Source organism: Myxocyprinus asiaticus, chromosome 7 (genome assembly GCF_019703515.2).
Source record: "Myxocyprinus asiaticus isolate MX2 ecotype Aquarium Trade chromosome 7, UBuf_Myxa_2, whole genome shotgun sequence".
Taxonomy (NCBI): domain Eukaryota; kingdom Metazoa; phylum Chordata; class Actinopteri; order Cypriniformes; family Catostomidae; genus Myxocyprinus; species Myxocyprinus asiaticus.
This window is the reverse complement of record NC_059350.1, coordinates 6,815,580-6,839,719: the sequence shown is the minus strand read 5'-3', so window position 1 is coordinate 6,839,719 and position 24,140 is coordinate 6,815,580. Positions and strand designations below refer to the sequence as shown.

Here is a 24,140-nt window from a genome sequence, read left to right as displayed (position 1 = left end):
TGAGAAGTAGTGCTGGAGATTATTATTATTATTATTATTATTTTACATAAAATCTAGTTCCTTTAAAACCTTACAAATTCCCAGTGCTCAGTTTCTATAAAGGCTGGCATATGATTTGAATGCATTTATAAAATGTGAGTAATTTGGTTTGCCAAGTGCCCATCTTTCGTATGAATATGGCATTTACCCAACATAATAACTGTATCATACTATATTTATTTACATGGCAAAATATCATCTCTAAAAAAACAAAAACATCATATGTCACAACTTTTTCCAGTGATCTCCCACTGCACCTGACCGTCACACTTCACTCTGAGTGAAGCTGTGTGACATCATTGCCAGGGTGTAACCAATCACGTGAGCGCACTAGATTCTTTCTCACAGTAGCTCGAGCTGGACATGCATTATTGATTATAGTCGCGCACCTGAGCTCTTCTGCATCTTCATTTCGCAAAGGTAAGACATTTGTGATGCTGCGGTAATTGTTTGTCCACTAATATTCATACTCGCACGGAAAATAGTTATAACAGTTCGGAGTTTTAGTAAACATCGAGATGTTCATTTCTGGGAAGATGAAACGCAATTCCAAGAAAAGGTCTTTGCAACAGCGCAAATTAATACCTAAAAGAACATGAGCTTGAAAACACTGATTTCTATAAACTAGCAGTTTATATTTTGACATGCAGTAGACCTTAGCCATTATCAGAAGGATTAAACCATTAGTCATTTTGTGCAGAAGTTGCTGTTGATTTTGAATGCAAAATCTTGGTCTTTGGTTTTAGACAGAAAGTAAGGTAAAAAAAAAAAAACAAATCTCTGTTTGGAGTTATGCAATGAAACGAGGCTATCGGAGATGTTACAATAAAAGCCGACAAATAGAGATGCTCATTTCTGATTCTTACATACCAACAGCTGATTTTAAAATCATATTTTTATTATTTTCCATTAGACTCACTGTGTCACTGTGTTACTGCATGATGTCATGCACTTGTAAGAACAATGTGTTCAGTTAAGCGTGTGCAACTGTCCATGCATAACTTGAGATAGTAGAACATTAAAAAACACATGGTTACTGTACTTGACATTTGAAGTATACTTCAGCTTCAGTGCAGTTCATTTGTAGTGAGATATCAAGTGACTAGCATGTAACAAAGGGGCTATTATTCATGGCAGGGCTTGTCTGTGTTAAGTTTCTTTTGAATGCATGTACTGATGTCACTGGCTTTCTAATACAAATAAATGGGAGGATGGATTTTCCCTAAAGTATTATATCTTATCATATACACCACTATACAGTATATCTTATCATATACCACTATTCAGTTTCTTCTAAAGATATTTAGACACTTAAGCCAGACTTGTGAACAAGTCAAATGTATGGATATATAATAAAATATCAAACTAAGTGGCATGCATTTTAAAGAAAGATAGCACATGCACATTTCATGAACAGAAGTTTGTTAGGTTTCAAATTATAAATCAATGCATACATTGTTCAAAATTAAGAGAAAACCTATTTGAACACTTTCTGGTTGCCCAACTTAGTGGAAAATGGCCATAGTTAATGTGATAAATTACATGTAGTTACTCTGCAAGGACACCTGTGTGAACTTGATGGAAACTGACATATGTCCACTATCCACCAGTTGGTTTAAAGTTATTAAGAAGTAAAAAATGGCTAAGAAAAGTGGTTTGATATTTTGTTATCTAATGCAATGAAATTCATACATTTTAAAATGTGATTTAAGTGTCCAGAAGTATCCAAATACTTTTTAGTTGGCCAATATCCTACAGTCAAGGATAAAATCAGGGATATGAATATGTTATATACACATAATCTCACATAATCTGGGAAAGTAAATGGTGAATCTCTGTCCATAGTGCTTTTTAAACTAAAACCAGCCCTGGGTTCATTTAGTAAAGAGCAGTAGGGGATCAGGTTGTGATTTAACGCATACACTTTTATTAAAACAGCTGTATGATATATACAGGATAAGTCACTCTGTGACTACCTTATGTTAAAACTGTTGTAATCCAAAGGTCAGTTAGTTTAAGATGAAAGCAGGGTTAAGGAGGGGTCGAGTATCTTCAAAACACAGTTAATGTTCAAGCAGATTAGTCACCCTCTCTTGTTGGGCAGTTAATGTTTGCAGTTTACACAACTGAAAGAATGAGCACCAAACAGCTCAGAGAGTAAAATTTAAATTCTCTCATCATTTACTCACCCTCATGCCTTCCCAAATGGGTATGACTTTCTTTCTTCAGCAGAACACAAACAAAGATTTTTAGAAGAATATCTCCGCTCTATCCATTCAAAGTGAATGATGGCCAGAACTTTGAAGCTAAAAAAAAAAAAAAGCACACACAGGCAGCATAAAAGTCATTCATAAGACTCCAGTGATTCAATTAATGTCTTCAGAAGTGATATGATAGGTGTGGGTGAGAAACAGATCAATATTTAATTTCTTTTTACTATAAATTCTCCTCCCTGCCCAGTAGGTGGCGATATGCACAAAGAATGCAATCGCCAAAAACAAAAGAAGTTGAATATGGAAGTGAAAGTGGACATTTATAGCAAAAAATGACTTAAATATTTATCTGTTTCTCACCCGAACCTATCATATTGCTTCTGAAGACATGGATTTAACCACTGGAGTCTTAATATTTTAATATGCTGAGTCAACGACTGTATACTCTTACTTTTTCCACAGCACTGTGAATGTTTAATGGGATGTGTTCAATAAAGACATGAAAGATTATAATTGTTTGTGTGTTGTTAGCTTAAGCATATTGTGCTTTGTCTATACTTGTGACTTTGATGAAGATGAGATCACATTTTATCACCAAGTAATGCAGAAAACCAGCTACTTCTAAAGGATTCACATACTTTTTCTTGCCACTGTAAGTAAGACATTCGTTGGTTGATTCCCCGAAAAAGTAGAAACACTGTGGTGCTATCAAAAGATTGCTGTTTGTTTGAAAATCCCGACCATCCTGACCAATGCCGTGAGTTTTGAGCGGGGCTATTTATTTGTTCGACCAGTGGCAGAGAGGGTAGTTCATTACTACACTACACTATTATAATTAATGCCAACATAAAATTGAAACTTGTTCCTAGATAATTTTCACAGTTCAACATAATGTCTCCCAATAATGTCTCCTCTTAGATCCCTGAGAGCACACCCAAACGTCTATTTGATGTGTGTTTACATCTAGAAGACACATTTTTTTAGGTTGTTTGCTCATTTGCAATATGACATACAGCATTCAGTAGATGTCTTTGAGACATTTATGATTTAGAATGTTGGTAAATCTGATCTTTTTAAGATGTTTAGCAGATGTTAATTAGATTGTGATGCTTTTCAGATGAAAAGATCTAACACAGACTTCTATCTGGGATGTCTCATAACCAGCCTGAAAAAAAGCTATTTTTTTTTACTATGTCTGTCATGGGATTTTGAGCTCTTTTTACTGAATGTACTGGATTGTACAGCCTGAACTGAATGTACCACAGGCTGTAGGATGTACAAAGGTGGGCCTGATTTTTGTTCCTCTGTGCTGATTGCATTTCATCTGTGTAACACAGTACTTGAATGGGTGCATTCATTCCAGAAAAGAAGGGAAGGTCAAGTCTGAAAGAACGAAGCCAGAGAAGGTAAGCTAGTTGCAAGCTACGTAATGTTCTCATCTTGGATTTCTCAAAAAGGATCAATGTAGCATCTGTAGGTTCTATATGAGCAGGTTGAGGGGTTGATTAAGGCTTGTTGACATTCGTAAGTTGTGCAAGCTGTTGATTGTTGTGCAAGCTCCTCTTGTGTCACCTGTACTCGCAGGAAGTCGAAGGTGTATCTCTAATGTTAATGTATAAGCTGCAAACATGGATTTCCCTGGTTAGCGCAAATCAGGGCATTGTCTATGTAGGATTACTTTGAACATAAGATTTTGGTGAGAGCCAAAAACCTTAACAAACAAGTGAACCTCAATCACTGAACAATCGCTGCAATTTGTGATGAGCAATTTAAATCTCATGTAAATATCTTGGGATCTTACTGGTATTCATAGGTATCCAAATATACATTTTTGTACATTTGGACAGAAACTGAAATATATATAATATCACTGTATTGACAGCATCTAAAACATAATCCCTTTTACATATGTACAGTGTAAGGGACATGCGAATGTTAACGAATCCTTTCATAGAATATTGAATTCATGGAAGTTGCAAATTGATTTTATTGATGTATTTAAATGAGATTAATTTAATTTGTTTAAAGTGTCAATTTACATTTATGCTTTTGACAGATATTTAATCCAAAGCGACAGTGCATTCAGGGTATACATTTTATCAGTTTGTGTGTTCCCTGGGAATCGAACCCATGAAACCATTAGCACTGCTAAGACCAGTTGAGCTACAGGAACCGGGGCTTGCTTTTTTATTTAAAGGATTTCTTTTTTATTCTATTAACACATCATCCAGTTACTTATTTTCACATTATAACAGTTTTACTCTGACTAAAATGTCATCTAATTTAAGTCATATTTTAGTTAATGATAATGTTCAAAATGATAATAATAAACAAAAAGTGTGCCAAACTGTAACAAATCAAACTTCAATAAAATATTAAAACATTTCGTAAATGAACATTTAATCATTTAAACATGTATCAAACATAAAGATACAAAATTTGACAAAATAAAAAACCCTTTGTCAACGATCATTTTGTTGACGAGATTAACAATGCGCACACACAAAACCACAAATCAGTTGCAGCATTTATAGTTCCAACCAGTGTTCAAAGGGATCCTGAAGATTTGTAAGTCTCTAAAGTTGTACAAACTGTATGTAAAAAGGTTTGCTGTCAACACGTTGATTATTACATTGACTATCCAAACATACAAAAATGTACAGGAGCAATTACATAGAATTATGAATTCGAATTAGAACACCATTCATGTTTTGCAAGACTTTACACACATCTAGAAAGAGAAAGGTGGACATACATTATAGTTTCCGTAACTATTTTGCTTATTCAGGTGAGATTGAATATATACCCAGTGATGCTCTGGGCTGCGTTTCCGAATAGCATCATAGGCTTAAGGAGATCGTAGAAACCATTGGCGCCAATGGTCTCTACGATCAACTTAAGCTTACAATGCTTTTGGGAAATGCAGCACAGGTTAGTTTGCTGGGAACAATTGGGCAGAGATTTTAAATGGATTTTTCCATTAACCATGACCAGAAAAGACAGGGACATGCAAATACATAAAACACACCTGGCATGGTAAAGCCAGCAGGTTTCAATGTCATTACTGGCCTAAATATGACAGGTATCACTGCTTTTGAACTAAATTACTTATTTAATCAATTTGACCATGACCCTGTAATTGTTAAGAATTGGCGTGCCCTGCTGTTTTAATTGCTTCTTTACATACACAAGACTAATGACTATTTAGCAGCTAGATGGTAGCATGTAAGGCTGAACAACACCTTATCTAAGACGACTGCTTTCAAAGAATTTCAGGCATATTACAGGTATTACATTAAGACCTTGAAAGTATGAAGTCAGAGGAACTTTTTGCTTTCAAATGTTATTAAAACAAAAGAACTTGGTGGATTTCTGAATGTGAAACTGTTATCCCTCCTCATAGAAATGGGGCATAGGTGGAGATATAACACTGGTGCCAGTTTAGGAGCAGGATATCCCATTCCAGTCTTTCTTTTTTATAAGAAGAAAACTAAGAGCTTTTTACACATGCAAAACCTCCTGAATCCAAAAATCCATAAACTAGCTGTGAGTGCTAGTTTAGAGTAACAACATTTTCTGGTATAGAAAATGCAGTTACTGGTTGTTTATTGCATATGATACATTTTATGGCCAGCCAACAGTCTCATGATAACTCGTAATAATTGGTACAAGATGGCAAAATTGTAAGATATCTTTCGACTTTCAGACCAACCAATCAACAAACAGAATTTCAAATCGATACATTACAGGCATCTATTTTAAGCTAGCCTCCTAGCCAACACTTTATTTATGTTTAGGGTTTGGGTAAGGGGTTAGACTTTATGGTTAGGTTTAGGTTTGGGTTTAAAGTTTGGAAAAATCGTAAGGTAGTTCAGTTGTTTTATTATCAGGAACTCGCAACTTGATTTTATATTCAAGTAATGTCAGACTGAACTCTGTACACCACTGCTATAGGCTCCCAAACACACTAGCTGGGTTTCCATCAAAACATTTAGCATTTTTAATGCCCATTTCTGAAAATTAGATTAAAGAAAATGCGAAACATTGCACGTTTCCATGTACTGTAAATGTGCATTATCTTGAGGGAGCCCTCAAGACCTTTTTGCTACGAGGAGAGTTGTATTTGCTATAATAAAGCAATTGTACATTATGTTATTAAATGCAGGCAGGAGACATCACAGAATAAGTGCAATAGCTCACATAATGAAGGCTCAAATGGCTGTTCCCATTCGCCGACAGCCTACATATACCTAGGAGCGCCCACGCTCAAAACAGTTCTGGTGGATTGTGAGGACCCACTTTAATGACTATATGTGCTTAAGCTCTTTCGTCTAACCAGGGCTACATTTGAAGAAATGTGTGCCATGATCGGGCCTTTCATTGAACCAGTCACATCAAGCTCGCACACACCTATACCATCCGACGAGTGCATTGCCATTGTGCTTTACAAATGATCATGACACGTAATTGTTCATGCGAATAAGCCGTTTCCATTACTTTAATGAGTATTTTAACTAATGCGAAACTCGAGAAAATCCACCTCCTCCCAGCGCATTAAATTTTAATTAAGCGAATTTTGAGAGTTTATTCGCATATCAAGCATTTCCATTCAGGACTTCTTATGCGCATTTTCAAAATACGCATAAAAAATGTTGGATGGAAACGCAGTCACTGAAGTCTCTCAACTTCCCTAATGGGTGCAAATAAAACAGCTCTCACCATGTTACTACAGATATACACTCACTTAGAACTTTATTAGGAACACTATGGTCCTAATAAAGTGCCGGACATGGTCTTCTACTGTTGTAGCCCATCCGTCTCAAGGTTCGATGTGTTGTGCATTCTGAGATTCTGCTCACTACAATTGTACAGAGTGGTTATCGGAGTTACTGTAGCCTTTCTGTCAGCTCGAACCAGTCTGGCAATTCTCCACTGATCTCTCTCATCAACATGGTGTTTCCATCCACAGAACTGCCACTCACTGGATATTTTTAGTTTTTGGCACCATTCGGACCACAACTCTAGAGACTGTTGTGTGTGAAAATCCCAGGATATCACCAGTTACAGAAATACTCAAACAAGCCCGTCTGGCACCAACGATCATGCCACGGTCAAAAATCACTGAGATCAAACTTTTCACCATTCTGATGGTTGATGTGAACATTAACTGAAGCTCCTGACCCGTATCTGCATGATTTTATGCACTGTACTACTCCCACACGACTGGCTGATTAGATAATCGCATGAATATATAGGTGTACAGGTGTTCCTAATAAAGTGCTCAGTGTCTGTAGTACTCAGTCATGCATTGATTATTTCAGAACATTTAATGTAAGTAATGCAATGGCAATCTGTCCAGCTCAAGATTCAGACTGCAAGGTCATTTTGAAAGAATTCTCTTGTGTGTGTTCAGCTTTTTGTCTCTAAGAGACATCTGTGGTCGAGTAAAAAGCCATACCCTAGATTAAACCTCAACCACAATAAACCCCCTACCTAGAACATGGTAACCCAGCCATATGTATAATCTCAGAAATGGATGTTGTGGTTAAATCTGAATGCCCCCCTCTTTTTTTTGTCACACTTCTCTTTAATATTTTAGAAGAAAAGTCACCTGCCCACCATAATTATTAACTCCTATTGAAGACAAAGATGCTTTAGTAAGGGGTTTTAATAATATAGATCACAGAGTTCTTAGAGAATGAGTAAAGGATGAATTTTCATTTGTGAGTGAATAATCCATTCAATACCAATAATAATGTGCATTTTTGCATTTAAGTGGTTTGAATTCATAAAGATATTTGATACACAACAAGGACTCAGTGACTGTCTGAGAACATATAACCCCAGGTAGTTTCACACTACATTTAATTTACTGCCCTCTCATCCTTTGTTACTGGAAAACTCTTTGCTCTCTTTCTGTCTGTCACACACACACACACACACACACACACACACACACACACACACACACATTCTGTCTCTTTTTCCCTTGCTCTGTCTTTCAACCTTGCACTAATCCCCCAATAAACTTCATTTGCAGATGTCAGTGATCTAAAACTATCAAGGATTGGGGACCAAAGGAAAAAAAAGGCAAAGAACAAAACAACAGAAGCTTTCAATAGAGATCCTTCTGCCTGAACTTAAAGCTGCCGGTAAGTTTCTATATCAGGTTTTTGTTCATTTTAATTTTACAACAGATTTAGGAATCAATAATTCCTTCTGAAACTCCTGTCAGAAGACCAACTCTGTGTTTGCTAGATAAGAAAATATCAAACCAAGGCTGTGTCCACATTAATCCGGATACATTTGAAAACGGCGTTTTCATTTTTCGAAACGCTCTCCATTTCCTAACTGCACATGCAAAAAATCACCATTCCATTTATAGTCCATGTACGCAATTCTCCTTGTGTTCTGTCCCTGGACAGCGATTCAGAATAAACTTCCCATCGCCTTTAAAGGAATGCAATGTGAGGGTTGTACAAAGTAACATTTATCTTTACCAGTGCTATCAAAGTGAATATCAGGCACAACAGTGCCGCTATAACATAGGCCGCCATCTTGATTGTTTTGGGTTGAATGGATCACATGACTGAGTCACATGACAACAAATACATCATCGTTTTCGGATATCTCTTGTCTTCCCTGTCCACACTACAATGGGAAGACGGCATTTTCAAATTTATCCACTTGGGACTTGCGTTTTCAAAAAGCTCAGTTTTCGCTAACAAAAACGACGTCTCAGTGGGATGGAAGGCTAAAACGTAGAAAAATAATGAAAACTTATTAGTGTGGATGTAACTTCTAAAAGCTTAACTGAACCATTTTTGTACTTACCAATAGCCAGTTGGTCTGTGATGCAATTTTAATAGATGTATGAAGTCAGTTCATCTCAAGTTCACACAGGGGTACTAGCAGAGTAACCACAGGTGTATTTCACATCACATCACATTAACTGTGGACATGTACCACTAACGTTTGAAAAAAACAGAAAATGTCCAAATAATTTTGTCTTCATTTTAAGCAAAACCCTGTGTTTTTTTTTTTATTTATTTTTTTATCATGTTAAACCTAACAAACTTCTTTTTTATTAAATGTTTTATCTGAAAAGAGTGATTTTGCTATCTTTCTTCAAAACAAATTCCACTTGGTTTGATATTTTGCTATCAGATGCAGTGACATGCATACATTTATAAATGTGGCTTAAGTGCCTAAATACTTTCTGGGGCCACTGCATATAAATTTGCTGCCAATATGTTAAGCACACTGACATTTATCCTGCAGGAAAATTACTTGAAAACTCAAACCTTGATGTTCTAGCCTTCCTTTATGATGACATAATGGCCTATTGATTTTTTATCTTTTGGTTAAACAAGAGACAATTGTCTTGTACTGTGTTGATTCCAATTCTGCCCACATGAATGTAACATGGATGCACAATACTTTTGTTGTGCTCACAGCCATATGATAGAAGACTGAATGAAAAACAGAGCTTATTGGTGTATTTCTGTCGTATGACTGTTTGGTTAAGGAGTGAGGGCAATAGGTACAGGTGTGTATGTATGTGCCAAGGCTTATGTCCTGAAAGGCAGTGTACATAACACATTGTTGAATTTAATTGCTCAGGTTTTTAATAGAATCACATCATGCTTTACCTTTCAGACACACGTGCACACACACACCCCAAAGGGCATGGTTAATTCTTTTAATCTCCCCTGTAGCTCAGTTTTAAGTTACAGCCATGAAAAATGACAATAGATTGCTGTTTGCATTATTAGTGGTGCTATTTAAGCAAGCAGATTAATTAGGGTTAGGGATTTAGCGTTAGTATTGAAAAAAATGTAGTTTATTGATCTAATCTAAGTCTGGAATGATGGAGTAAATATAAGTTCAAGTATCTTATACAAACAGTCAATATATTCTGCTCTACAACAAAAGTAAGGAAATGTGTGAGAGTGAGCTTTGACAAAGGCTTGGTTTCCCAGGTTGCAGTAAGGGTGCACACATACACACACTGTTTGTCTAATATCTGCTGTAAAATCGCGTCACCCTTCTGCATCACTAGGCAACTGGTGCCTCTGCCCAGGCCAAAGTTAACTATTCTCACCCCTTAGATGTCTGTGTTTGTATTACGAGAGGCCACTGATATATCAGAATACAAAGCCAATAAAAAAAAGACACAGGAGATATTTGTACAATCTGTGGTTTGCCAGTGAGACCGGCCCTACAGGATTAAAGCATATGTTGTGTGGCCATGTTTGCGAAAATAAAAGCAAAGAGGGTAAGTCTCTCCCTTTTCAACTACTTCATTGAATCATTTAAGCAATAATCTGAGTAATATGATAATGGCAGTAGTATTCAATACTCAGTTTAATAGTAATACGTCATTTTATTTCAGCTTGCTAAAGGTGCCACTTAAATAAGGCTAGTAAGATTTTTCTGACTTGAAGCTGTTTCAATATTTGTTCATAGATTTTTTTGCTCCAAAATCAATCTTTAAACTGAAAACAGTAGCATATCTGCTCTTTCCTTATAAGGGTATTGCAGAAGAATCTAACAAACTCTTAGAACAGGGTTTACCACCTTTGAACACAGGAAATCATGTAATAAAGTGAGTGCAAACAGAGTGTATCGGTCAACTGTGATCGGCTGGTTTTTACAGCTAGACGTTCAGTAGATAGATCTCTCTTAAACACAAACTAGCAGGTTTTTGAATGAAGTCTGATTATCAGTTGCATTAGTCCAGTCTGCAGACCATCCGTATCAAGGAGCATCATCGAACATCAGAGATTTATGTTTCCTTTCCTTATGTTCTTTTATAGTGTCTTTTGAAGTTTAATAATACTTTTCTCATGCAATCTGGATCAGCAGATAGAGATGGAATCTAGCACTGGAGAAATGGACAAAAATGTAGAGGAACTGCCAGGTAAGAGAATACTCACATTTTACTTTAGGGAAAAAGTTTAATCAAGCAAAATTGAATAAAAATAATAATGAAAAATTATGAAAAATGGGCTTATGACAAATGTTTGAGTCAGTACACCCTAACATTCTGAGTTTAGCAGCAAAATGTAAGCCATATTACCATGTTGTTCTTTGGAATGACAAATGATTGAGTACAATGAGTGACTTATAAAGATTTTGGTTTGGATTCATGCAGTATAAGGAATGCTTACAGGTTTTAAGATTATTGGCATTTTTAAACACATTTCTATCTTCACTAGTTCATTTTAAATGGTCCTGCAGTGTACCAAATAATTTTTTTTAAAGTATAAATAGTATTCCATGTAGTGTCTCAATTACTATGAGGTCATAAAAGCTGCATGCATAATAATACAAAAAATAGAAAATGTTGATTAAAAAGGTTTAGATGGAAGACATGCCACAGGACATGCAAACTTCTCAAAAGTATTTTGTGTCAGCTACACTAAATAAATGAAAAAGTGTACTGATCATATCATTGTACAATGCAAAACCATCAAAAAATTATTGACAGTGAATGTTTGAAAGAAACCACCTCATAGTATATGCTAGTAGTCATCTATATGCTGTTTCATAAATGAAAACACGAACGTACACATCTTAAAACAAGAAATGCTTGCCAAGATAAGATCAAACTTAAGTTGGGCTCAGATGCATTTAGTCGGGCAGAAAATCTCTCCCATAGAGGGTGGGTTTTGTGATAATAACATAGGAAATCACACTATTAAAATAATCTTAATTAATGTATTTTTTTATGAAAACCTGGTTTCCCAAACCAGCATGTAGAACACACATTGAATAGAACTGAAGCGAGCCATCATGCCCAAGATTTTAAAACTTGGACATTCGGTTTCTACCTGTGCTCTCTAAAGGCCACAGTCTTACAAAGATCATTAGCACAATTAAGTTTAAGAGTATATAACTATACTATATGGCAGTGGCGGCCTGTGCATTTTAAGTCTAGGCCTTCAGTGCGATTCATGCCATAAAGAAAACAGTTTCACAATAAATAAGACACTCTACAGACTTCATACATTACGTCGCATATAACTAATAACACCAAATGACGTTCACATGTTCAAAATAAATGTCCACGCAAGAAAGCCAAAACTTGAAATGGCACTGAATGCTCAAGCAAGCCTAATTTTAACTGCAGCATTACTGTTTTGTGAAATAAACATCTCCCGAACTGACATTCAAAAATATAAATTTTTCATATGAATCTACCAAGGAGGTCTATAATACCTGGAAAAAGCCATCTTGTCATATTTTCGATTTAAATGTTGCTTGCAATAAATTTCGTTTCGTCAGAATACACGATTACTTTTCAAAACTTGCCGACACTGAAAGCCAACCTAATTTACACTTAGAAAATAATGCTATAACAATGCAAAAAGCAGATACCAATTTACTTAAAGTGAAAATCAGCCCTTCTTTCCTGTTTAATAAATTAAGCAATCACACGATCATGCAGAACATCTTGGGTTTTTAAATCCATAAGGATCTCTTTCTCAATGGCGATAGCAGCAGTGATGACAGCCGACTCGTCAGACAGCTTGATCCCACACTTTTCGCTTTCGAATTATGTACATGACTTAAAGCATGATTTCGTCACTTAAGGCCAGCTAGAAGGCCTTGACCGGGACATATTCTAAAGATCACACCCACCAAGAACAATTAAATCACATTGATTGGCTGATAAATCTGACAATTTGCACTGTTGAGGGATTCAGTGGAAATTCTGAAGGCCTAACGGGGTGGAGCTCAGACTCACGTGCTGATTCGGAATGCGATTTGTGAAACAGCCACCATGCTTCGCTTTTTAGCGTCAAGGAATAAATTCTGATTAAGTAAACTTTACGTTTTTCCCTATTCATATGTATATGAATTAGGAGTGGAAAGTGAAAAAAAAATTTATTAGGTATGTTAGGCCAGCAGAGAAGGCTTTGCTGGCCCTGAGAATTCGCCACTGCTATACGGGCATAAAACATTAGTCTCGTTTGAGATGGGCAAGTACTGCACAGAACCGATTATCGGTGATAAGCAGCAGGTGCATGCCAGTTAGAAATCGATCCGACTTGCTGTGATGTCATGACGACGTATGCTAAAAATACTCCCGCGAGAGCGAGGCGGCCGCAGTTGTAGCAACAACAAAGCACATGAACATGAATCACGTGATATCTGCCTTTGATCTCGTAAAGGCTGATCCACTATGAGATGTGAGAACTGTCCAACTTGACAGCACTTATTTCACTCCTCCCCTGACTGCACCAGCCTGCTTTCGTCTACTTTGAAGGCAAGGCGTTTGGCATCTCAAACGAGCCTAATGTATTCAAAACAGTCCACGCACGACCGTAGCAAGGAATTCTGGGCCCACTGATTGCTTTGGGCCCCTTACTCATTAAAATACAGTTTCGAATTTATTGTAGGCCCCACTAGACCTTTGGGCCTCTAGAATTGTAACTACCTTTCACACCACTAGCTACGGCCCTAACTACACGCTTGCTGTAGCTGCAGAAATATGCCTGAAAAGGCACTTTCAGATGCACTTTCATTGCCTGGTTTACATAAGGGGCCGTCTAAAAATTCCACCCACAGAGCTAAAATATCAACAGTGTACAAGCATGCATTTAATTGACATTTGAGTTATACATAAAAACTACAACCTTAAGAATGCTGAAATGGTTTTCAATTAGTTTGTTTGTTCATGTAAATCATGCAAGTTATTTGAATGAACATTTAGATGACAGCAACGTTTTGGCGCAGTGTCTGGACTTTTCAGACAGTCCCTTAGGTGTATTATTCAGTGGGCAATATTCAGCGAATATCGAACTTAATAACAAGTTTTACCCCCTCCCCGGGCCCTCCCTTAGAACTGCCCCTGATGAGAGGTGACGCACTACAGTGATTTTACTATAGTTAAGGGGAGTTTGAAGTGCCTAAAACTCTCCTAACCATGGCAAAATAATTTTAGTACTTGGTCTAGAGTGGCAAAAAACATTCCACAGTTCTTCAGTAATATAGTTCATTAGCCTAACTGCAGGCTATTTATGGTTGCCAAGGAACATAGCAAGTTCACATTTATACAGAATTCAAATGATGTGCATTCACATGAGTGTTTATTAGCTAATTTACAAAGGCATTTAAACGAGACTAATTCAGTCAGATCTAATCATTTTCATATATTGGTATTTAAACTTTTTGAAATTAAAAGAGAACAAAATCTGGCAGTGTAATTTACACACTGACCTTCGCATAATGTCATCCCACTGTATTTCTGATCAATTCAAACCAGTCCTGTTGATTTTTGGTCTTCAACAGGAAGGAAGAAGTCACGTTTTAAGCAACTGAAGGTGCGTTTTTTTGGGAAACTAAAGAAAAAGGAAAGTGAAGACCTGATGAAGCAAAGCAAGTCCGCCAGTGACATCACAGCTCCAGAAGCTGGGAGGGAAGGATATGACTCTGAGGACGACTGTTTGTAAGTGGCTGATGTGCTATACACTCACTGAGCACTTTATTAGGAACACTATGGTCCTAATAAAGTGCCAGATGTGGTCTTCTGCTTTTATAGCCCATCCCCCTCAAGGTTCGACGTGTTGTGCTTTCTGAGATGCTATTCTGCTCACTACAATTGTACAGAGTGGTTACCTGAGTTACCGTAGCCTTTCTGTTGACCTCTCTCATCAAAAAGGCATTTCCGTCCAAAGAACTGCCGCTCACTGGATGGTTTTGCCCCCACTCTGAATAAACCCTAGAGACTGTTTTGCGTGAAAATCCCAGGGGATCAGCAGTTACAGAAATACTCAAACCAGCCTGCCTGGCACCAGCAATCATGCCATGGTTGAAATCACCGAGATCATATTTTTTTCCCATTCTGATGGTTGACGTGAACGTCAACTGAAGCTCCTGACCTATATCTGCAGATTTTGTACATTTCACTGCTGCCACATGATTAGCTGATCAGTTAATCGCATGAATAAGTAGTTGTACAGGTTTCTCTAATAAAGTTTTCAGTGAGTGAATATGAGTGCTATATTGTGTTTGAATAGATATGATACTGGAAGTATAAAGCTTAAGGAATAAGTCATGACCGAATCCATATTTACAGGATCCATGTGCAGCAAAATAACAAAAACCTATTAAATGTGATCCGCAGGTACACACAGTGTCTGAGCACCAGGGCGATGTCCCACGATAGCATCTTCATTACTGATCAGACTCAGTCCACAGAACCAACACGGGTTCTATCACAAGAGAATGTTCATGGCAAAATTAAGGCCTTACAAGTAAGGAAATATTCTTTGTAGTGAGGTTGAAAGCTGGCAAACCCAATCACAAATTTCTTTAATAGAGGGAGATTTTAGATTGTTACAGGTACGAGGATCCTTATTGAGGACCAGCAATTTGAACTGAGTCAAATTATTATTGGCTAATTCATTTCTGCAGAAGAATTAGTTGCTAGCTGATTCTGTTTTGTTTTGGTAGTTAAAACTACAGCAACAGAACTTACGTCTGGGGCCTCCTCCAATGTTGATCCCTGGTAAATGCACAGAGGACTCAGGAGCAACTTCAGAGGATGATGGTTTGCCTTGCAGCCCACCAGAGGTGTTTTTCCATGAGCGAGTGATGCATGGAGCAGTTAACAAGGTGAACAAAGAACAGAGATATACACAGATTGTAGGTTAGACTTAAACCAGCCACCTAGAACACCTGTAAAAAACCTGTAACAATTATTGCAATCCTTATGCCATTTCTCTTCCAGTATCCAGAAACTCATAAACATCCGAGCTCCCTGAGTTTAGCAGGGACAGGAAGTGAAGAGGAGGAACAGGTAATGCTGTTTCCATAATCAAACCTGGTTTAATGTCAAGGTGTAATATCAACTTTGTGGTGGTTGTGTAGTGGGCTAAAGCACAGAACTGGTAAGCAGAATGTTGCTGGTTTGATCCCCATAGCCATCACCATTGTGTCCTTTAGTAAGGCACTTAACTCCAGGTTGCTCTAGGGGTTTGTCCCTGTAATAGGTGTACTGTAAGTCACTTTGGATAAATGCATCTGCCATATGCATAAATGTAAATGTCATAGTAGCCCCTCACAGTAATGGGGTAATTTACCCAAAAACGAACATTTGTCATCATTTACTCACCCTTATGTTGTTTCAGACCCATTTGACTTCTGTGAAACACAAACAAAAGATGTAAGGTAGAATATTAAATCTCAGTCACCATTTACTTTTAAGGAATTGTATGGAATGAAAGTGAATGGTGACCAAGTCTATCAGTCCCCATTCTTCCCAACATCTCCATTTGTGTTACATGAAGGAAAGAAAGTCAACAACAAAGGGGTAGTTCAACCAAAATCTAAGAAAGATCCTACATATATAACTTATATGACACTAGCAAATTGTGTCTCATCCAGGGTGATCCTTTCCAGTCATCATCAAGGCCTTTATCCCCAGTTTCTAAGCCATCTCCTCAGCCAATCATTTCCTCCATCTCAGCTTTGGACACACCCTCTACAGGAGTGGATTTCAGTTGCTCTGCGTATACCACACCCAGGTTGGATAACTCAGCCGCTCGTCATCGTATGTTAGTCAAACCTAGGAACCAACGAGCCAGTACAAAGGGCAAAAAAGTGCCAATGGTAAGGCTTCAAGAGCATTAAAAAAAAAAAGCATATCCCCTCAACTACTTCAAATGAAACAACTTACCTGCCAATGTTTCCTCATATTTTTCCTTGTTATTTTACCACAGCAAAAATGGGATAATATGCTAAATATTTAAAAAGTTGCATTTAAATTTCAAATTAAAAAATTTCAAAAAGGGCAACTAAAGAACACAAATATCACCTATAATTGATCATTGACAAGCAGTTTCTAACCACTGATTTTGAACATTTGGTTTAAGCAAAAGATTTGAAGGCAGTTTGGTCTGTCTCTCCCAGGCATCTCTCTCTCCCAAGCATCGCTCAGGAAGTCTCAATGATTTGGACAACGTTCTGTCTGAGGAGGATGATATTGAAACCATGATGTCAACAGAGACAGTGCACAATCACTTGTGCTCTTCTCCGAAACCTACCTCTCCAGAACCAAAAACAACTACACCTGCAAACTCACTGCAGATCCGAGAGGATAAACCCACCGGAATTGAAATCCATCCCCCATCCACGGGTGTTGAAACCCTCAAGTTTCTTGAACCGGAGGAGAAGGTCACCACCAACCCTCTCTGTTTGCAAGCCACCCCAATTGGATTGACTTCACTGTCTTCTGGCAGAGTATCACCTTCAGGACTTTATCTTGAATCCACACAACCAACAAGCGACAAAGAGCCATTTAGAGCCCATTCACCCATCCATAGATATGATGGAAAAGAGATCCAACCATCAAGGGAAGTAGAGCCGTTAAGATCCCTTTTGCCAGTCCAGAGGTATGATACTAAAGAGATCCTGATTTTTGATGATAAAGGATCTCAAGGACCAAGTGAGAACAAAGGTGGGATCCAAGCAGAAGCACCATTCAGAGTACATCTTGTACCTGTACCACAAACCAAAAAGCCAAAAATGGAAACGAGGAATCCGCCCTCTCCAAAAGGTCCCACAGAAGCCTCTCAGAAGCCTTGGGAAGTTGGAGTGGAATCTTCTTCACCCGAACTGTTTGGTAAGACTACAGCACCCTTTAAGGGAGTCGTTGGGCCCCCTTCTGCAAGAGAGGGTGATTTCAAATCACAGACACTTAACTCTGGAGCATTTCAGTTTTCTATTGCACCTGCCAAGTATCGCTCCAAAACGACAAGTGAGACTGCAGCAAAGCAGGATGGGGAAAATTCGAAAGAAATTCCAGGAATCAAGACCCAATCCAAGAAACCCAGCCCAGAGCCACTAAAGGATGAAGCTAGGGAGACGAAACCAACAGAGTTGCAGATCCTTCATCAAACGCAAGAGATAAAGAGCAGTTATCAAAGAGAGGAAATATCTCCTATTATGTCCAAACCCGCACCAGTAAACCAGACTTCTACAGAACATGTGGAAACTGAGAAAACTGAGGAACCTGAAGACCGCAAGAATGCTTTTGGGGTGCAGCTTCGCACCACTTCTCTGTCTCTGAGATATCGCTCTGAGGTTTCCAAAATTAAGGATGAATCCAAGCGGTACAGTTTAGAGTCTAATCAAATGCAAGCGGTTTCAGAAGAGCATGTTGGGATAGGCAATTCAAACAATAATCCCACGGTTTCCAAAAAACAAGATTCACCGAATCTGCACTCTCAGCTTGCTGCCACAGATAGTGAGTGTTTCTTGTCTTTATTAAACTTTTAAAATATGTTGCATTATATGGTGTTAACTTAGTGCATAGAGCTGCTGAAAGCAAAACTAAGAAGTAGACCAAATAGAACTGTTGTATGAGGAATAGATTAACCAAAACTTAAAATTCTGTTGTCATTAACTCACTCTCATATCACTCCAAACCCATTCAACTGACTTCCATGAAAAAAGGAGATGTTAGGCCAGAAAAATTACGCAACACTTTACTCAAATATGAGTATGCATATGCGAGTGCTTGGGCACTGCATTTCCAACCTGCAATCCGGCTGAACATGTTTAACATGTGTTCTTGTTTTACTGTGGAGGGAACAAACCTCACTACTCAAGGGGGCGATAGAGTTATCATCAAAAGTCTGTGCCATTAAACTGCATGTGGTATTATTCAGGTAAGTGCTATAAATATATTGAATTTAACTTACTTGCTCAGCAATATTCTCTTCAAACTGATGCCCCGCCATGACAGTAGTTGGCTTACAGTTGCTTACAGCAACGTTTAGAATTCAACACGTACATGTGGTGTGCTATGAAATGCGGGCTGACTCATTTTGGAATGCAACAACGCATGAAATCAAGCTTGTGTAGCTAGAAGTGTCTGTGTTTAATATTCTTATGTGGTGTATGTTTCGGTCTATAAAGAATGTTAGGGACTGACAGATTATTGTGCTAAAAAAGATAGATGTAGCACAACAGATACAACAAAATGCATTGGTCTCGAGACACGCTTTTAAAAGTTGCTGTTCTTTTTAACATGACACTTAAAAAAACGCAAAACAGTCAAAGACTTCCATCTAGTGCATGTTTACATAGAAAAACAAAAACTGCACAAAAATTGCATTTGGTGTGAACGGCCCTTAAAGGGATAGTTCACCCAAAAATGAAAATTCTCTCATCATTTACTCACCCTCATGCCATCCCAGATGTGCATGACTTTCTTTCTTCTAGAACACAAATTAAGATTTTTAGAAGAATATTTCAGCTCTGTAGGTCCATACAATGCAAGTGAATGGGTGCTAAAATTGTGCGCTCCAAAAAAGCACATAATGGCAGTATAAAAGTAATCCATAAGACTCCAGTGGTTAAATCCATATCTTCAGAAATCTGTGGGTGAGAAATAGATTCAAAATTTAAGTGCAGTAAAATCCCCCTGCCCAGTAGGGGGCGTATGCATAAATAATGTGAATCAACAAAAACAAGAAAAAGAACATGAAAGTGAAAGTTAAGTGGAGATTGACTGAGCAGGGAGGATATTTTATTGTACAAATTTACTAAAATATTGATCTGTTTCACACCCACACCTATCATATTGCTTCTGAAGACACTGATTTAACCACTAGAGTCAAATGGATTACTTTTATGCTGACTTATGTGATTTTTGGAGCTTCAAAATACTGGCACCCATTCACTTACCTTGTATGGACCAAAAGAGCTGAGAAATTCTTCTAAAAATCATAATTTGTGATCTGCTGAAGAAAAAAAGTCATACACATCTGGGATGGCATAAGGGTGAGTAAATGATGAGAGAATTTTCATTTTTTGGTGAATAATTCCTTTAAATCACCATTTAATTTTGTTGTATGTCAAAAGATGCAATGAAGGTGAATGGTGACTGAGGCTAACATCTGCTTTTGTGGTCCAATAAAGAAAGTCATACGGGTTTGGAACGATAGGATGAGTAATCAATGATTGAATTTAAATTTTGTGGTGAACTATCTCTTTGATTATATGTTTTTCAAGTTGGTCAGCATTAAAATTAAAATATAATATTAATTTATAGATGAAAGACCATCTACCCAAGACATGTTAGGAACAAGCAAAGAGGCAGGATCGGAGCCAGGTTGGATGAGTCTAGCAAGAGAGAAGACCAGGGCTTACCAGCCGTTCTTGAGCAGATTAGCCACAAATCAGTCACCACAAGTCCACCCTTCACCTCCAACAGTACCTCCCTCGCAGCCTCCAAAACCAACCTCACAGCCCAAAACACAGCCAGTATCCACAACGTTTCTTCCATTGAAAACACAGCACACACTAAACGCGTCGATTCAGATGGTCAACCAGCAATCTTCACAAGTTACAACACAGAGATCTCCCACTAAACCAACCCCAAGTGGAATGAAAGACAAGCAAGTATCATCTTGTTGGAGAACAGAGAACACATTTAGCCAATCAGCAGGCGGAGGAAGACTACCTGACATTAAGGCAAGTGAGAACTGATTGACTTTGTTTCTTTATTTTTTTCTAACCCTAACCCTAACCCCTAACACTAACTATTTGTAACTGTTAAGCTGTTTATTATACGGCTCTCTGAAATACTTGATTTAGATAAGTCAAATGTGGTATTCTTTGACTTCCATTGTATTTTATTTTTTTTAATTGTATTTCTCTTTTATTTAATTTCACTTTATATTAGGTGTCTTTAACTACTATGTACTTAAGCATTTGATACAATGCACTTATTATGTACATTGTTGCATTGTACTTACATATAAAGTACCTGCATTTAATTACATCTGTAGTTACACTTTTAACCTTACCCCTAATCCTAAACCTAACCCTACCCCAACCCCAACACTTACCCTAAACCCTAATCCTAACCCTAACCCTAACTCCTAACCCTAAACCTACCCGTACCTCAACCACAGGAGCCGCAAATTTTAATCTTGTGATAATTTTGCAGAACAACATTTATTTACACAATATGTACATTTTATTGTATGCATTTGAATGTTAATACATAGTAGTTGAAGACACCTAATATAAAGTTGGACCATTTATTATTATTATTATTATTATTATTATTATTATTAAGTGGGATAATGTACAGTCAGCCAGCCAAATCGCAATCATGTTGTTGTTTCAATGTACTATGATGTCATATGAACACCACTATGAACAACCAATCATATTCCACCTAAATATCATTCTGTAATTTTCGTCTGTCTATTGCATTGTTTTTTAGGATAAAAGCATCTCTGCACTTAGGATCAGTACATCAGAAACTGATGCAACAAAGAAAGCAGCATGTCCCAGCAAGATGGAAGGGAATTCAAGGCCGATTACACCCAACAACACAGAATGTAACTGTTGTTTTGGCTATAATTTGTATTCTTGTAATGTTTTAATATAAACGCTTCAAAACATTAACATTAACTGAAAATTTTGATATTCACATCTGTGTTTGTTTGTTTCTTTGCAGTAGTACCGACTATCACTTCTGAGCCTCCATCCTCATCATCCTCATCATTAGACATCTTTCAGCAGCAGCCTCGGTCAGATGGAGCTCAGCCGTCATGGATGGAGCTCGCCAAGAGGAAGTCTTTAGCTTGGAGTGACAAAACATTAGAATTAATTTGAAACAAACAACCAGACATTCAGAGATGTAGTGTTGGAATAGAGAATGTTACAATGAATGAATGTACTGTGTACAGTGTGTTATGTGTACATAATTGATCGGTTGTGAGTGAGTGAGATTTGTATTGTTTGTATGCTGTAAGATTGTTTTAATTATAATTCAATTACAATAGACAAGACATTCCTAGAGCTTTACAGAATTACACAAATGTTTGTATTATTGCACATGGCTTATCTAACCTTTTACTGATACTTGTATGAATGTAGTTCATCTTTACACTGATGATATGTTGTTATTTAACAATAGAGGAATACATTACTGATAATAAACTACAATGCTTAACTGTCACAAATATATATATATATACCATGAGCATAACAACTTTATTACTTTGATGTTTATTCTGGTGATGGTGGCTAAATGTTAAATCTACAACTTTTAAAACTACTAACAAAGCTCCAGAGCACATATGTATGAATCATAATTTTTAAAAACACACCCTTGTTGTCATTAAGCTTAAAATCACCAGTTTAGCTAACTCCAAGGGATCATAATGATTACACTGCCCTCTAGTGGATACATTACCTTAGCACACAAGTGTGGCAAAGACAATGATAGGCACAAATACGTGACTGGCACACAATAACTGTCTGAATACTAATTGATCAACCATCCTGCTAATATGTTACATCATCAGCCACTAATACAATAACCTGATTAGAGTTTGAGGGATATTCCTGGTTCAATACAAATTAAGCTCAATCGACAGCATTTGTGGCATAATGTTGATAACCAGAAAAATTATTTCGCCTTGTCTGTCCATTTCTTCAAAAGAAAGAAAGAAAGATGGAAAAAATATCTGACGTTACAGTGAGGCACTTACAATGGAAGTGAATGGGGCCAATCCATAAACATTAAAATACTCACCGTTTCAAAATTATAGCCACAAGATGTTAACAATATGCATGATAACATGATTTTAGTGTGATAAAATAGCTTAATAACCTTTTATGTGTAAAGTTATATACAATTTTACAACTTCATTGCCACGATTAGGCTGTAAAGCCTAAAACGACCGTCAAAATTATGATTTAAAAAACTTTACAAGTTTTAACAGAAGAACTTATGTAACTATTCTTTTTTTAATCAAATTAAAAGCTTCACATTTCTGCCTTTTAACATTCCAAAAATTGGCCCCATTCACTTCCATTGTAAGTGCCTCACCAACCACCATTTTTGTGATAACTAAAAGCAGGGACAAGTCGAACTGTACTGAACCCGGAATGTTCTTTTAAAGGGACAGTTCACCCAAAAATAATAATTCTGTCATAATTTACTCCTCCTCCTGTGTTCCACGGAAGAAAGGAGTTTGGAACAACATGAAGGTATGATAGGCATAATGTTAGCCTCAGTGAAATTGAAAATGTTGGAGAGTAACAGCCTCAGTCACCATTTACTTTTTTCCATACAATGAAAACGAATAGTGACGGAGACTTTCGGCCCCTTACATAGTTAGGCCTACAGGTCAAGTTCAAATCACGTCAAGTCAGTGAAATGACAAAATAAAATGCTCTCCTTCCTTATACCTCCACCGTAGTTTTAAATATATTCTGGTTTATTATAATTTTTTAAATTGATTGAGTTTTTTTTAGTTTTGACCTTTCACATAATGAGGTCAGGATGGGAAGGGGAATGTTTAGTACTATAGTTTGTGTCATAGAAGAAACTGTTTTATGTATGTACTGTAGCTAATATTGGCTTCTTTCAATTTTGAGAGAAAAAGAAGGAGCAGGTTAAAGGTATGCCATGTCATCTCTTCATTAACATACATTCATCTAATATGCATTTTGCAGCAAGATTACCAAATACTTGCAACACTGAAACACGCACCTCTATAACAATGGAAAACTGCATGGCATGGAAATGGACTTGGGTAGACACCATATTGAATTTTTTGCAATTGAAAATGAGGCTGTGAGGGAAATAGCACTCCTACATCTATAAAATGTCTGTTTAAGAGCATTTCTGGATCTGGAAAGCATCACAATCTAATTAACATCTGTTAAACATCTTAAAAATATCAACTTTATAAACAGTCTAAATGATAAACGTCTCAGAGACATCTGCTGAATGTCTTATTGACATCCGAGACATACTTATTGACATACATGTTATTGATGTATTGCAAATGAGCAAACAACCTAAAAATTACCCCCAACCCAGATAGCTCCGAGATGTTTTAG

General features: G+C 37.2%; 1 protein-coding gene across 4 annotated transcripts; it reads left to right on the top strand.

The window, feature by feature from the left end:
- Nucleotides 1–419: 419 nt before the first annotated feature.
- On the top strand, nt 420–22,259 carry cracdlb (cracd like b). 4 transcript variants are annotated; one of them, XM_051703262.1, is made up of 12 exons: nt 420–459; nt 8,293–8,404; nt 11,121–11,175; nt 14,553–14,709; nt 15,388–15,517; nt 15,717–15,878; nt 15,994–16,062; nt 16,650–16,874; nt 17,175–18,510; nt 20,323–20,744; nt 21,505–21,622; nt 21,742–22,259. In XM_051703262.1, the coding sequence occupies exons 3-12, from the start codon at nt 11,127–11,129 to the stop codon at nt 21,897–21,899; spliced, it is 2,826 nt and encodes a 941-aa protein (XP_051559222.1). In that variant the 5' UTR covers nt 420–459; nt 8,293–8,404; nt 11,121–11,126; the 3' UTR covers nt 21,900–22,259. The 4 variants fall into 4 exon arrangements, with proteins under 4 accessions (XP_051559222.1, XP_051559221.1, XP_051559220.1 ...); XM_051703261.1 differs by having other exon boundaries at nt 11,118–11,175; XM_051703260.1 differs by lacking the exons at nt 420–459; nt 8,293–8,404 and adding an exon at nt 10,021–10,530.
- Nucleotides 22,260–24,140: the final 1,881 nt, after the last annotated feature.